Raw genomic sequence first — 15,411 nt, 5'->3', positions numbered from 1 at the left:
GACTCTCCTCTGGGTAGCCTCGCACCTCCACAAATGCCCACTCAGAGCCACATGTGAAGACAGCTCACACATGTTCCACCATGAGCTTCCCTGTCCCCCACCGTCTATCCTGAACCTCTGCCTCTCTACCAGACTCCATCCCAAATTGTTGACGGGAGTAATAGATTGAAGGCCATTGCTACGCAAGCCAAAATTCTCCAGGCAACATGAATGTGGCAAAGGGCCTCAAACATCTGATTCCTGGTGAGAAAACAGAAGTCTAATCATGGCACTTCTCCACATAAAATGCTTCAGTGGATTTCCCACAGTTCAAAATCCACAGCCAGGATCAGCCCATGGCATCTTTTCCAGTCCCATACTTTGCCCCAGGTCCCACACAGGCCTCTGCCCAGGACAGGCCTAGAATCCTCCTCCTGTTTCCAGCACTACATCCCCAAAAGCTCCAGTGCTCAGAGAAAACACCCGATAGCCCTGTCCAGAGATGGTTCCCGTGTAGTATGCTTTCAGTTCCTCATTTTCTTTCAGATCCTTTATAATAACCTACGATGATTCTGTTATTTCTGTGATCATTTGATGCATGTCTGCATCCCTTATTAGCATCTAAACTCCATGAGCACAGGGCTGCTTTCTGCTTTTGTTCATAATAGTTAAGTAGTCCATAAATATTTGTTAAATATTGAATGAAGGAGCCAGAAGCCCAGAGTAGGCTTAATGCCCACATTTGCATAAAAAGAAATGAGACGGGGGCTGTTGAACTTGGTGTGGGGGCGGGAGTGGTGCCATTTTCCTTAGATTCTTAGTTAACTTAGGGACCCGACCCCAACCAAAAGCTAGAGAGTGTCTATCCCTGGAGCTTTCCATGAGCTCTCCACATAGAAATATGGGTCTAGAAGGATTCTCAGAGATCAAGAGCTTCATATTATGAATAAGCATGGGGGTGGTATTTCTCCAAGGTCACACCTGACTAATTGAAGAAGATAATCCCACATTGAATCCTTGTCTTCGAATTCCAATTCAGTGTACTTCCTATTGCCCAAAACATGGTGAAATATACACATATATCCCATCTGCATCTTGCCTGCCTTTCCAATTTAAACTCCAAGTCTTTGTTTGATGAAACTTAGATTCTTACAATCAGAAGTTCTTTCCTTCCTCTGAATATGCAGTGTGTGTGTGTGTGTGTGTGTGTGTGTGTGTGTGTGTGTTAGAGAGAGAGAGAGAGAGAGAGAGACAGAGAGAGAGAGAGAGAGACAGAGAGAGAGAGAGAGAGAGGATATGCACCCTATGCCACAGTTCTGCTGATGCCCATTTCCTCTGTAAGAACCCGAACCCCTTAAGGGGAGAATCAATGCCTAATACATTTTATTTTCCTCAATTCCTAATGCAATGCTTTGTAGCAGCAAATGGATTTCATCTCTTGCGTCAGCTCTGACCCATAGCTGAGTTGTAGCAGCTGTTTAGAATGCTGTGGTGAGAGGGAGATGAGGTCCTGTGCAGATTCGGAGGGAAAGAATTCTCTAGTCAGTGAATGCTGTGGTTGAGGGATGAAGGGGCAGCGAAGGTGCACATGCCCCACAGAGGGCAATCACAAAACTGCTCTGAATGAACAAAGGAAAAAATGAATCTCTCCAGTCTTGCAAATGTCTATTGGGACTCTCTGTGCTGAGCCTCTGAGGAGACTGACAGTCTCTCTCTGCCCAGCCCAGGTGTGTAAGCTAGCCAGAGGAAGAAATGTTTGCAAATACTTCTCAGTACCAAAAAGCTGATGATCATCAATATTATAAGAACAGAGTCAACCACAGACACATGTCAATGCCGGAGTGTCTTGAAGTGAGGATACAGGAGCCAAAATCAGAATGTGACATCACCCAGGGAGCCGGAGACCTCTGCCATGGAGCCCGGAGCATGGTGTGGGTGCAGAAGACAAAGCTGAATCCCTCAGCTCAGAAGCACATGCACATGCAGTAGTGGCTGAGGGGAGGCGAGGAAGACTCCTGGGACTTGACCCACTCAAAACACCGTCTTCTCACTCCACACCCAAATGTGCTCCATTTTCCATGCTTGCTCAAGACCCAGCTTTCCCCAAGAAGTCTCCATTATCCACAGCCAACACTCCTACCTCGGAAGCACACTGAACCCTGAATCAAAGGTCACTACAGTTATTCTCCTGCAGGTTCTTCCCACTTGGGGGTCCATATACTCATAAATCTTCCAAGGGAGAAAGCTCATTGGGTTTTGAAGCCCTGCCCCCCCCCACACCACCCTGGCTTCTAGTCCTAACTCAGGTTCTTATTTGTTGCCTAATAGGAGGAAGTTATTTCTCTTGGTCTCAGTAGCATCTTCTATAAAATGGGGGTAATAACCTTTTGGGATTATCATAAAATTTGAATAAGATAACATCTGTGAAATATCTGGCACATAGTAGGTCATCAAAATAATCTTCATATATCCACCTGCCAGTCACCATTCTCTTCATTACTGTATTCAGACTAACTTTTTTGAGATCAGGAGAACATCGTTTGTTTCTTTACTGTTTGTTACAGGTGAATAGTAGACATTAGAATGAGATAATAAAATATCAGAAGATAAAGAATATAAATTAGGGGTGAGCAAGTTGGCTTATTCAGAAGCCTAGACAAGCAACATAATTTGGGCTAACAGTGGCCACATGTTCAACAGTGAGTAGTGAGAATCACGGCGAACTTGAACACGTATGCTTGAGATCTAAAGAGAATGGCACTTCTCAGCTCAACAACAGAAGCTGAGCAGGAATGTGGCCCAGGATTGCTTAATGTCCTCATTTTTTTCAAAGAAGCCAGAAATCTAGCTTTTTATGCTAAATGTTAAAAAATATTGTACAGGTCAGGCAAATTAAGGCTGTTAGTTTGCAACTCTGGAAATGATGAGTATGTTTAGACAAGAATTAAGAGGCCATGAATCTGTTGTCATTGCCTGAAGACTTTTCAGAAAGTCTTTCTGAGCTTCCAAAGGAGGTTGACAACAGAGGACGTCCTTCTGTGATCAGGGATGTGACCCTCCACCTGCCTGGAATTTGGGCTCTCAGCATCATTATGGCATGAGCTTCCCTGACTCTTAAAGACATTGGTTTGTGTTAGGGGTATTGCCAAGGATGCCTGATAACACTGAATTTAGATATGCATGGTGTTGAGGGATGGCAGTCCCTATTCTATTGTTAAGATAGAGTTTACCTACAAAGACACATCCTAGGCAACACTGCAGGCCAAGTCAGTCAGGGCCTGCAAACTCAGTGTTTCCGGGAGCCCACAGATACGGAAAATGAGAGAAGGAGGCTGGCTGGATGGGGTACTACCTATTCCAGCTCAGCAGATCCAGGCTGCACAGACTTGGGGCTCAGTCTGGTTTGTTTTGCTTTGATACTGGGGATTGAACTCACTGAGGTACATTCCTGGCCATTTTTATTTATTTTTTATTTAGAGGCAGCATCTTGCTAAGGTTTTGAGGGTCTCACTAAGTTTCTGAGCTGGTCTCAAACTTGCAACCCTGCTGCTTTATCTCCCAAATTTCTGGGATTACGGCTATGCGCCACCATGCCCGGCTATCTTCAAATTTTAAGGGAGACAAGATGTCCAAGTTTTGTGTGAAATTCCATCAATCTTGAATAGTATGTGAACCCAAAAAGTGCATATCTGTACCAGAAATGACTTGTGGGAGGCCATTTGGTGACCCCCACCCCTGCAGCATTTGACAAATGCCAAGTGGGAAGCCCACCGCGGAGTGCAGGAGGTCAGAGTAGGAACCACCAGGAAAAGTGTGCATTGTATCTGCCATTCCTGCCGCCTGGATGGCACTGGTTTCTTCCCTTTCCTGCCTTCTCACGCATCCTTCTGGGAAACTTCCGTTCACCATTGTGGACCACTCCACGAAGAGCGAGCCCGGGCCTCCAGGTGTTCCTAACACTCCATACAACTCGCTGCCCCAGCACTTACAACATTACATTTTAATTTTCTTTTTACAGGACAGTCTGTCTCACTAGGGATAGAGTCCTCCAGGACAGGGAAGTTTTGTCTGCATTTCTGGTACTTAATGTGATGCCTTGGTTTGGTTAAAGCCTCAAAAATGCTCACTAAAGAAACAGAAGATTTTTTTAGATGGAAGAGTTCTTTCAAGTGTGGTGTCCACACTAACTGCTATGAAATCCTTCAGGACCTGCTCTTTAATTTTCCGATTTGGGAAGTAGAGCGTCTACCCCTAAGTCTTACTTTAAACAAGCTCCCGGAGTGAATTTTATGTATGCTGAGGTTTAAGGACTAAACAGGAAAGAGGCTGGGTGGGTCTTGATGGCCCTTACATTCCTAGGCACAGTGACTGGACGTTTAGCATATATTTGCTGAATGAATGAATGAATGGAGGAGGGAATGGAAAGGTAAGAATTGAGTTGCAAGAGTGCATCTCAGACCTGTAATCAGAACCCACCATTATTTCATTCATTCCTTGCTTACACTTGCCACAAAGGCACTTCTTAGGCTGAGCAGCTTGGCCAACAGATACTCCTCTAGGGACAGCCTTCCCCACACCTGCCCTGGCAGGTGTGGAAGTGTGCTGAGGAGAGTCCAAGCATTTGGGTGACTGGTTGCTACTGTACCCTTCATGATGGCAGACAAGGAGAGCAAGAAAGATGGAGTGCAAAGCCAGCTCTCGCCTTGGCCAGTGCTGCCAGTAGTGCTCTACTTGCAAATCCCCTGATCTGCTACCCTGTATTCACCCCCTTCTTTTTTAATGCCTTGCTCTTAACACATCTAATAGGAATAGTTCCTATTACACCTTTCTCCCTTCCCTTCTCTACCCTCTGGTGGAGGGATAATGAATAGCAAAATGCACAGAAAAAAAACATCAGATGACAGCAAAAATTAAGAAATACAGCATTTGATCATTTGGAGGTAAGAACAGCTGGAACAGTTAATTTAAGGTAACCAGTAATCCATATTTCAAAAAAGTGCACACAATTAAATCTGAATAAGATAGTTTTCTTGGTTTTCCATGCATGACTAATTAACTTATTCTGCCCCAAACCACTCTATTCCCTTTGATGTTTTTTTTTTTTTTTTCATTCAAATTGAGACAGATGTATAGTTTTCCCAGACCAATGGACCATGGTGAACATGCCCCAAGGATTTACCTAGTCTTACATGAAAATTAATAAAGACTCTTTTGGGCAGGCCAGGAATTACAATGCCACCATTTCCACCCAAAATGTCCAGTACTTCCTCTGATCTTGGAATGAAAAAGAAGAAAATAAATTTCTATGCACTAAATGTCATTATTCCTTCTCAGACAATCTCCATACCACTGTCCCCCAAAGGAGTATAAACTATTTTCTTAAGTAAAGCATTTTCTTATCTTTTCATTTCCAATGTCCACCTTGGTTCACAGCTTAGAAGAAGCACTTAAAGAACAGCCAATGAATAAGGCAGGAAGGCATGGAAACCTGTGCATGAACATATGGCAAGCATCAAGTTCACGGGCCAGAGCTATCTACTCCAGATCTGCTGGCCGTAATGTACAACATTGCCTGTACCATGTTTCTGCCACCCTGGTATATAGCCAACAACTCTATTAGAGATCAAGTGTTAGGTTGTGAAGATAACAGTATAAAAACACCACCTTTTGCCTTAGGACATTTTCTCCTATTTTTGTCTTTTATTATCTTGTCCTGCCAGTCAACATCTTGACACTAGGAAAGCAGTTAACCTCTCTTTCCACCAAACTCTGCTGTAGACAGTGCTAAGCAGTATGAATGAATGTACATAGCAGCCATTTGTTGGTGATTCTCTAAGAGAGCACTCCTTCCTGAGTAATGAACCCTTTGAGACTATGACAAAAACTATGGAATATGACAAAAACTATAGAGCTTCTCCCCAGGAAATATCTAAACACTTGCATATGCATGCCTAAGATTAGGCATAATCCATGGTGGTTTATAGATACTTTGATGCCCAACCTAAATCCTTTCTTTAGAGACCCTACTCCAAGTCATAAGAAAAGGAAGGAGCAGTTATTTGAGAGGTAAATACCTACTCCGTATTTTTCTACCAATTAAACTTCAACTTTGCTTTTAAGGCACTCGGTAGCACAATAGAAGAGATTTTTAGTTTTATTGTTACTAAAATGCAGAATTGCTATTTTGTTAATTCAATGGACTGCTCCTATGCAAATCACAGCTACAGTTTTAAAACTCTGCTGTTTCTCCTTGGGTGCTTTATCAGGCCACTGACTTACAAGATTCTGAAAATTCCTTTTGGGTAATTGCACTACAGATGATTAAGTTACCATAGCATCAGTATATCTATCACAGCGCTCAGGGATACAGACCTTGTGGGTCATGAGACCACCACTTTATTCCCCAGTGACCTTGGTAAGTTATATAACTTGTTGCCTGCCTCAGTTTCCTCATCTCTAAAAGAAAGATAATATAGAATTCTCCTGTGAAGATTAAATGAGCTAATTCATGAAAAGCAATTAGTTCTTTACATGGGCTGTAGCCAATGCTAATAAATGATAATGAATGCTACTATAAATATCCATAAAGAACTTATCATTGTTCTTGATGCATAGTAAGCCCTCAATAAGTGGAATCCAGTATAATTATCATTCTTGGAATTCATATCAACATTGTCACAGGAATGCTCTTAGGGATAGGGAGAATTCTGAATTCTCATTTTGAGGCTTCAAAGCCTTTTCACTCACTGACAGCCCACCACGTGGGAATGGGAAAGGACATGAAAGATGGTTCAGGCCTTCCACCGTCTACAGCTCAGCAGAAGTCTCCAAGCTAGCAGTGACTCACAAAGTCTGTGGTGCCAATTGGATCCCGTTTTGGAATCCAAATTGTTCCTGCCCATTCTCTTCACACTTTCCTGCCATAAATTCCTATTTGATCTTAATCCCTAGAGGGAAAGCATCTGTACTGATTAATTTTTGTACTTTCATCTGACATACAGTGACAATCATGTAACCAACCACCCAGGTTTCTTCTGCAGTCCTAGTTGGCAGAAAAACTCAGAGTGATGCTTGTTGCCCACACTTTATAACTCATTCAGTTCAGATGTCACCGATATGCCCCTTCCTGAGGCTACCTCTGTTCTCTTTAATGTTCAAAGCTTGTCATATGAACTGTGTAAATTTTTCAGATTTTTTTGTGTGTGTGTCTACAAACTATATTTTAAGCAATCAATCCCTTTAAGTCATTATGGAAATAAAGAAACAAATTTTAATAATTATTGGTCACTTCTGAAAGTAGGAAACTATCTACCTTTCCTTATGGAGATAGAGAGACACGTTTCTCCTTTAGACTTGTGAACAGGAAATGTCTTACGTATTCTGAAGTCAGGACCTTTAATTCTACAACTCTCAGAAGTTTCCTACGTGTGAAACTCTCTTAACTGAACCCAAAAACCTCAGCGAGGTAAGGGCTATGCAGTCAACCCAAGTACTCATTGGGCTGGCATTTAAAGTGAGCCGACAGTGAAAAAGCAAACCCATTCCATGAAGCAGAGCAGATCTAAAATACCAACTGCTGGAATCACTTAAAAGGCTCTGGAAGTTCTTCTTGGAGGGCTTTCTCTTATGAAGACAAATGACAACTCAAGTCATTTTGGCACCACCACCACCTACCCACAGGCCCTCCTTTCATTGGTCTGGCGCAGAAAGAAATCTCAGAAATAGAAGCAATTACTTACATCTATAGGTCATCTCAAAGCTGTCGCTGATGTTCACAATATCAATCTGGGGGAGCAGTTTTGGGGGCTCTGTGAGTTGCGACAAAGCAAATCTAAAAGCGGCATGTTCCTGTGACTGCTGGTTTGGAAATAATCCCCCTAGGAGAAAAGAAAATGCAACATGGTATCTAGGCTAGAGACAGATTTTAGTTCCTCAACAGCCCACCCCAGATGAGCACTCTTCTCCCCTGCTAAGCTCATTAGCTATAGTTTGTAGAAGTAGGAATGAGAGTCCAAACAGACCTGACTGGATGTTAGGGCTTAAACTTGTACAGATGAGCCATTATGTGACAGGGTCCCCAACATCTATCACTCTGCTCAAAGATTTGATTGTTCACCCTTCAGCTCCACTAAGGTCAGAGAACAAACACAGGAGACCTGTGTCACTTCTCTTCTTCCCTTGTGCAAACCACTGATAAGGCCTGTGTCCACACATACACACACACACACACACACACACACACACACACACACGCTTCCTGGGTCTAACTTGTCAGGCATAGGCCACAACTCTGATCACAGACCTTACTGGAGGCAGGTGTTAGTAAGTGTTGCAAAGTGACTCCAAACCAGGGCTGGGACCCCGAGGGTTCTCCAGCACTACAACTATCTGCTTTGACACTTTGGATCTTTGGCCTGGAAGACCTGCATACAGTTAACTATTCTATTGCCTCCGTAGATTTACTATCTATTTTCTCTGAAAACTCTTGATTTTCTGCAAGTAGTGTTTTGCTCCTTCCATCACTCATGTTCCCACCTACCTAAGAATGACTGGTTATGTAAAGGATCAACACTGGGGGTTTGCATGGTCCACCCTTCTGCTTCAAGGATGGGGGTCTTAAGAATATCTAGAGGTACGAACATTCTATTCCAGTAAAAAGCACAGTTAAGGGGCCTGTCACAGCTCTTGTTCCAAGAAACAAGAGCACAGGACTTACCTTTGTATTTACTGTGGACATGTAAATGAATTAAATTATATTTCTTGTGAATTAAAATTAATCTTTCTGGAGACTGAACTCTAATGAATATTTATAGAGAAATTTATCTCAGATCCGACAGGAATCACAGTCCTAATGTCATGCACCTCTAACTTCTCACATAGTCCATATGTGTTTTAAAAATTAAAAAAGAAATGGATTGCAAGGTTTTTGTAGGAGATCATAAAAGTAGAGTCAAGTATGACCTGATGGCTGTGCTTCTGGTATTTGTTATAAAATTTAATGTTTCTACCTTTTTTTGAAAACAGCAACAATGATTTTATAAGCCCCTCAAGCAAGTTGGGGCTAAATGATGAAAAATCTGCAGAGATCCACAAGCAAACAGCGTGCACACACACAGAGATCAGCTCTAGGCTTTTACACTCATGGTGATGAACACACACACCCTGAGAAAGCCAGACCACAAGTCTCTAGACCAGTAGTTACAATCAGCAGAGCACGGGCAATATATAAGTGCAAACACAAACAGGGCTACGCAGAGGAGCAAGTGGATTCCACGTGTACCTATGCCCCCATTTTCAAGAGCAAAAACAACCAAAAAATCATTCTGGATCCTGAGGCTCCACCCTTCCCTTCCAGATGACCACACCCGACACTTCTCTGTCCCCTTCCTCCTCTCCAGCAATGAATGAAAGAGCGGGTGGGAGGAGTGGAGGGGGAAGGCTACAGGCTGGGCTGCGAGGGAAGTGTCTCCAGAAGGCAGGGAGTTTTGCGTGGAAGGCAGGAGCAGAGCACACGCACACACACGCTTCAGGATGGAGCTTAACAGGTGTCAGGAAACAAAGCAAGTCACTCCATGGCCACCCAATCACCCTGGGAACCAGAGAGCTGGAGAAGCCGAAAGAGACAGCACCGCAGCGCACGTGTGCCCGACGAAATACCAGCTGCACCACATCCCCCCACAACACACACTCACACAAAGACACACACTGTCGGCAAGGGGAACTTTCCCTAGTGGAACTATCTCACTTAGGGGGAGAAGAAACAGAAACCAAGCCAACCCAGATGCCTCCCAGTCCAGCAGCTTGCTTGGTTCCTGGACACAGACAGCACTGAATGCTGACCACACCAGAGCCAGGAGACCTGTGGACATGCTGGGTGACTGGTGTTAGTGCCCCTGTTTGTCTTCCTTTCCCCTGATTATGAGAAGTAGCAATCTGTCAGCTCCCTCATAAACACAGGGAGGATGGGGGCCTTTTAGAAGCACAACCAGCAAGAGAGAGAAATGGGGAACAACAGGCAGGCAGCGTGTTGAAACCTGCCTCAAGTTGGGAGGATGGAGCCCAGTGTGGAGGGCAGCTGCCAGGAGGGGACAGGAGTGTGTGGCATGTTCCTGCGTGTGGAGAAGGTGGGCGACGTCTGCGGGCAGAGCCTCTATGAGGAGGGGGCCACAGAAGGAATAAAGGAAAGACAGGCGGCAACTTCCAGACTGGGGTGGGGAGCAGCAGCCCAGCATGGCAGACAGCACAGGGAAGGCACCAGAGCCTCCATAGCAGGAGCCAGGGCCCCTGCCTCCTAGCCAGGCTTCTGGCATTATTCAGCACCTGTGATGGACCTGCACCCTCGATTCCTTTGAGAGGGTCTCATTCCCCTCCCCCAGCTGAGAAATCGCTGCCTCCTGCCATTAAATACATATGTGCACACTTAATACATAACCACACGCGTAAATACACCCACCACGCATATTTATATAAATAAATGAAACCTAGGCTCCATCTACTAAGCAACAGAGTTAACTCCTTAAGCGCCCACAACCTAGTTCCTTCCGAGCCACAGCCTGATTTTTTTTTTTTTTTCCTCCAAAGCAGCAGTTCCTCCATTTCACCGCTGGTGCTGGAGTGTGAGTGGTGTGTGTGTGTGTGTGTGTGTGTGTGTGTGTGTGTGAACACTTCCCTCTGTCCCTCCTGGGATCAGATGGAGCCCCCTCCCCTCCCCTCGCAGGCAGCCCATCTTCCTGGATCTCCACGCTGTGGACAGCCAAGCACAACAGCTCCTAATGAGGAAGGGGGTGAAAGAGTCCCCAACCCCAAAATCCCTGGCCAGATCCAGAAAGTCCCTCCCCGCTGCCCCTCTCACTCACCGATCTGGATGTTGTTGGGGAAATTGGCACCTACTACCGCGCCTAGGAAACCGGTGCAGAAGAAGGCAAAGATGTGCTGCATATTCCTTTTTGCATTGGCGAAAAAGAAGCCCAGGTCCAATCATAGATTTGGTGTTTCCCCCCCTTCCCTTTATTCCTCTCGCCGCTCTGCCTGTTCTTTTGCTCCCGCGGTTCCTTCTTTCCTCGCTCGCTCGCTTCCTTCTGTGAGGTTTGTCTGTTTCCCTTGGAATCCGAGCACTTAAACTGCAGCGTTAACACCAACTGACAGCCAGATTAACTGAGCAGGAGAGAGAAGCGTCCTCATGCTAGCTGGAGCGCTCGCTCCCCTCTCCTCCTCTCCTCTCCTCGCAGCCTGCTCGCTCTCCCTCCCCTGCGCTGCCACTCTCCCCCTCACACCCGCACAGGCGGCAGGCTCTGTGCGATACCCGCGGAGCCAGCCGAGTTCCAGGGACGTCCTTCCCTACCTGCCACCCCTGCACCCGCCTCACCTCATCCTCCTTGGCTGTGTGTGCGGAGGACAGGTGGGTGGGTGAGGGAGATGCTCGGTGCTCGTTCCTGACAGGGGCAACCCTAAGGTCCCCTTCGCCCTCCCCCACTCCCTCAGCTCTCTGCCCTCCCCAGGCCCCCAGCCAGGCCCAAGCCACTGGGAATGTGGGTTCAGCTGCAAGTCAGTAGGTGGCAGGGGTCCCGATAGTCCTGGATTCACCAGCTGCTTGATCTAGGTCACTTTTTCTAGGAGTGCAAGGGCTGAGCTGGATATATCTCCTGAACTCCACTGGCCCAATTATTTCTACAACTAATTCCTGAGGGGAAGACCCTAGAAATCCCTCTTAAGAAATGTAAAGGAAGAAGAAAAAAATCTTACCCGCTTTACAAGGAAGAATGAGAGCAGGATAAACAATGGGAAGCTCAACAATGACTAGAAGGTGTTTTGACTGGGATTATTTGGCAAATTGGGGGTCTGCCTTTATGAGTGGAACTGGTGGGCCCTTTTTGAATCCTAGGCATTCAAACGGGGCCCCTTCCCCTTTTCCTGCTTTGCACAGGAGTCTATAGCACCCGAATTGTGTGGGCGTACAATAAAGACTGAGGATACTTACACAGAGCAAGCCCATGAGTCATTTTGCAGGGATTCTAGTGAAAGGATTCTGGCTCCTTCAGTTATCTCTGAATGTTGGTCCCACTAGTGTAAGCTGGACCTCCTTAGACCCTCCTGGACCAAGGCTTCCACCGATATAACCTGTGGAGGCAATAGCTGTTCAGAAAATCATGCGAGTTGTGAAGCAGCAGTCACTCACAGTTACAGAGCACTTTGCAATAGTATCTTTCTGTCCTCATACTGACCCTGTGAAGTGGCCATGAGCACTATTTCACAGAGGAAAAACCAAGGCTCCCAGGATTCACACACAGACAGAGACCTACTAAGATACATAGCCCAACCTGCAAATTTGAAATGTTCTGACCATTACCTGCTGACCCACTCTCCTAGCTAGGACCCCTCCCCAACACAAAATAATGCAGGAATAAGAAAGTTCATCTTTTCCTTAGTTGGAAAAAATAACAGACTTTTGATCTGATGTTTCTTTGCCACTTGAATAGACCATTTTATGCAGAGATCCTCACTTCCCCCCAGATGCAAAGTGACACATACAAGACAGCTATAAGAGCTAGGATTTGCAAGAAATATCAGGCCATGTTCCACATAGCCCCCAAAGTAAGAGCAACTTGGTGGTCAGATGCTTTATGATTTCTATATCCCTTGCTTATATTAATTAATTGGCTTCAGTGATGTTTAAAGCTAAAGTTTATTTGTCATTTGCCAAGTGCCAGGGACCGTGCTAAACATGGCATGTGCAGCAATCCCTGTGGGAGGACATCTCATTCCCATTTTACTGATAAAGAAACTGAAGCCTAAGCCAAGTTGTCATTGCAAGCCAGGAACAGATGGAGATTTAACCAGAGGAACTCTGCCACCAGGCTCTAACCACGGTAAGCACTGGGCAGGGACATTCTAGGGTTTGTGTGAGTGTCTGTGTGGGAAACTAGGAGCACAGGATGTGGAAAGATCCCTTCTAAGGTCCTCACCAATACTGAGAGTCCACGATCCAGGGATTTCATCTCATAAGTCCTCCGTCTGCATTTTTTGTCTCTTACTATTTTGAATGGTACCTGGGGATCTTTTAAGTTCTCTGAGCTTTGTGTCTAATAATAATAATAATTAGGCTGTCACTAAAGGCTTCACACTTTTCTGTCACCTTTTAGAGGAAGATCTCAAAGCCCCATGCAAGGATCAATTAGCAAAACTTCACCGCCCACCTGTAATGGGTAAGAATTTTTTGGTGAGGGAGATTAAAGGAGTCAAAAAGAAGCATTTTCTGTGATCATTATAAACCATAAACTAAGACGGATCTAAAATATAGTTCATGTCACTCTCCTGCTCAGGGATGGTCAATAGTCCCCCCTGACCAAGACATAATTAATCAATTATGAGATAAACAGGGAATTTACACCTTTCAAGCCTGGACATCTAGGTCCAATTACACTTAGGTTCAGCTGTTTATCCTATTTTTCTTCAGTTCAAATGCTGATGTGGAACACTCTTTCTGGCAGAGTCAGGTGCTGGGGGTGCGGAAAGGAGTCAAGCACAGGCTCTGTGCACGCCAGGTGGATGTGTAGAAGAAGACAGATGAGCTCTGCCGAGTCTCATCCAGAGCAGACCACGTTAAGTGCTTTAATAGAGATGGAAACACTGTAATGGGCAGCAGAGGAGGAAGCCCCCGAATGTCTGTCTGTGGGATTCAGCACAGCTTCTAAGAGCTGGGCTGTGAAGAATGAGGAAATTACAGACAGAAACCAATGGGAAGACATGCAACCAAAGAGAAGAGACCCGCGAGGGCTGGAGCAGGAGAGGACTCCGTATTCTCTGCAAGCCTGGAGCTCATGGTGGGTGATTGGGAAGAAAGGCTGGGGGAAGAAGGAGCCCCAAGGAGGTCAGGGTCAGGATTTCCAGGTCACTGCATTTCTGGTGGGCATTAGAGAGCTATAGGGTATTTTTACTATGACAGTGACAATACTAAGTATGTGCATGATTTAAAAAAAAAAAAAAAAAACACTGATAAATTGTAGAAGGTGGGGCTGGGGAGATAGCTCAGTTGGTAGAGTGCTTGCCTTGGAAGCACAAGGCCCTGGGTTCGATCCCCAGCACCGCAAAAAAAAAAAAAAAAAAAAAAAAAAAATTGTAGAAGGTGATTTTTCTCATTTTATTTTTCAGTCCTAAAGGTTAAAACTAACAACCTCTTCTGAGGCCCTTCTTTGTTAGTTCATTTGCTTTCTCTCTTTATAGTCCCTAATTCAATATCCCGTGCCCACTCTTCATTTGGAGAGACTGGACTCTTCATAGTCTGTTGGGATTGGTACTGACCAGACCTTACAGAAAAGTGACTCACTGATTTGCATAGCATTTGGACATCTAGCATCTCATTCCATTCGCCCAATAACCCCAGAAGGACAGATCTGGTAAAGCTCAGAGGGGAGTAACACAGTGGTTAGCTTAACACGGTGGTTCTCAAAAGTTATTGGCTTCTCCTGGGGAGATATTTGGGGGTGCCTTTTAGTCCTCACTACTGGTATCTTGTGGGCAGAGACCAGGGATGTTACTAAACTTTGTAGAATGCACAGGACATCCCCACAACAAAGAATGATCAGGTTCAAAACATGAAGAACATTGAGACTGAAAAACTTTTGTAAGGGGAAGGAACAACTGGAAGGCCAGGCTGCTCCGCTCCAGTCTCCTACTCCATGATATGATATGGAAGAATGATTCAATTTATCTTCTCCTCAGACTTTTCGTATTAGACAATGGGCTACCTGAAGATGGATGATCCTCACAGTCCAGATGGACGAGTGCCTATGGAAGGATTCCAGGCAGTGCCAGGCCAGCCTTCCAAATGCTGCTCACATCGCACCCCAGAGACAGCATGACACCTATTCCTCAGATCAGTTATGACTGATCCCAGCTCATTCTTTGGCAAGCTTTAAGTTCTATTACCATGAGGCCAGAATAGCCTTAGATTTACTTATTTGGCTTAGGTTTTCACTGCAAATCAAGGAAAATGGTGTTGGGCAGGATTTCAAATTCAAATGCTTCTTTGCGCCAAACAGGAAAGTGAATGAAGGAAGCCAGGGAGCATGCAGGGCCGTGAGGACAAAGAGAGCTCGTGTGTCCCCTGTCAAAGGTGATAGCAGGTACTCAATGGTAACTGACTATTGCCATCAGAAATGCAGGCCCAGGATGGCAGATCTTCAGATTGCGTTTTCACGGGAAAGTAGCTATATAGGTTTTGTGAGTTTTGAAAATATTAAGTGTACCATTATGACAAGGACCAGAAAACAGGGGAAGGTGTAAAGGAGGTGTCCCTGAACTTGATCTTCCCTGCAAGCCCCAGAGTGCCAGTGGAAACCAGGAGATAAGGGTCCAACCACCTACCCATGTTAGCGTGGGAGGCAAGTCCATTTCTTCCCTGGTTTTCTGTTTCCTGTCTATAAAATGAAGACA

The 15,411-nt window shown here is 45.2% G+C and overlaps 1 protein-coding gene and 1 non-coding gene across 3 annotated transcripts in view; one reads left to right on the top strand and one right to left on the bottom strand.

The window, feature by feature from the left end:
• Nucleotides 1-11,378, bottom strand: part of Gria1 (glutamate ionotropic receptor AMPA type subunit 1) — a 311,817-nt gene extending 300,439 nt beyond the window's left edge. Inside the window, exons 1-2 of one of the 2 annotated variants that reach the window (XM_047555789.1) lie at nucleotides 10,836-11,378; nucleotides 7,719-7,856 (exon numbers count right to left, since the gene is read on the bottom strand). In XM_047555789.1, coding sequence (XP_047411745.1) covers nucleotides 7,719-7,856; nucleotides 10,836-10,917 — 220 coding nt within the window. In that variant the 5' untranslated portion in view covers nucleotides 10,918-11,378. The remainder of the gene's footprint in view (nucleotides 1-7,718; nucleotides 7,857-10,835) is intronic. The other variant, XM_047555788.1, reaches the window with a different exon arrangement.
• A 2,614-nt stretch (nucleotides 11,379-13,992) lies between these two features.
• Nucleotides 13,993-14,066, top strand: Trnap-ugg (transfer RNA proline (anticodon UGG)). Its single transcript has one exon. It is a non-coding gene; the product is annotated as a tRNA-Pro (tRNA).
• The last annotated feature ends 1,345 nt before the right edge of the window (nucleotides 14,067-15,411 follow it).

This window comes from Sciurus carolinensis, chromosome 6 (assembly GCF_902686445.1).
Source record: "Sciurus carolinensis chromosome 6, mSciCar1.2, whole genome shotgun sequence".
Taxonomy (NCBI): domain Eukaryota; kingdom Metazoa; phylum Chordata; class Mammalia; order Rodentia; family Sciuridae; genus Sciurus; species Sciurus carolinensis.
Note: the sequence above shows the minus strand (reverse complement) of the source record. Positions and strands in the feature narration are given on the sequence as shown.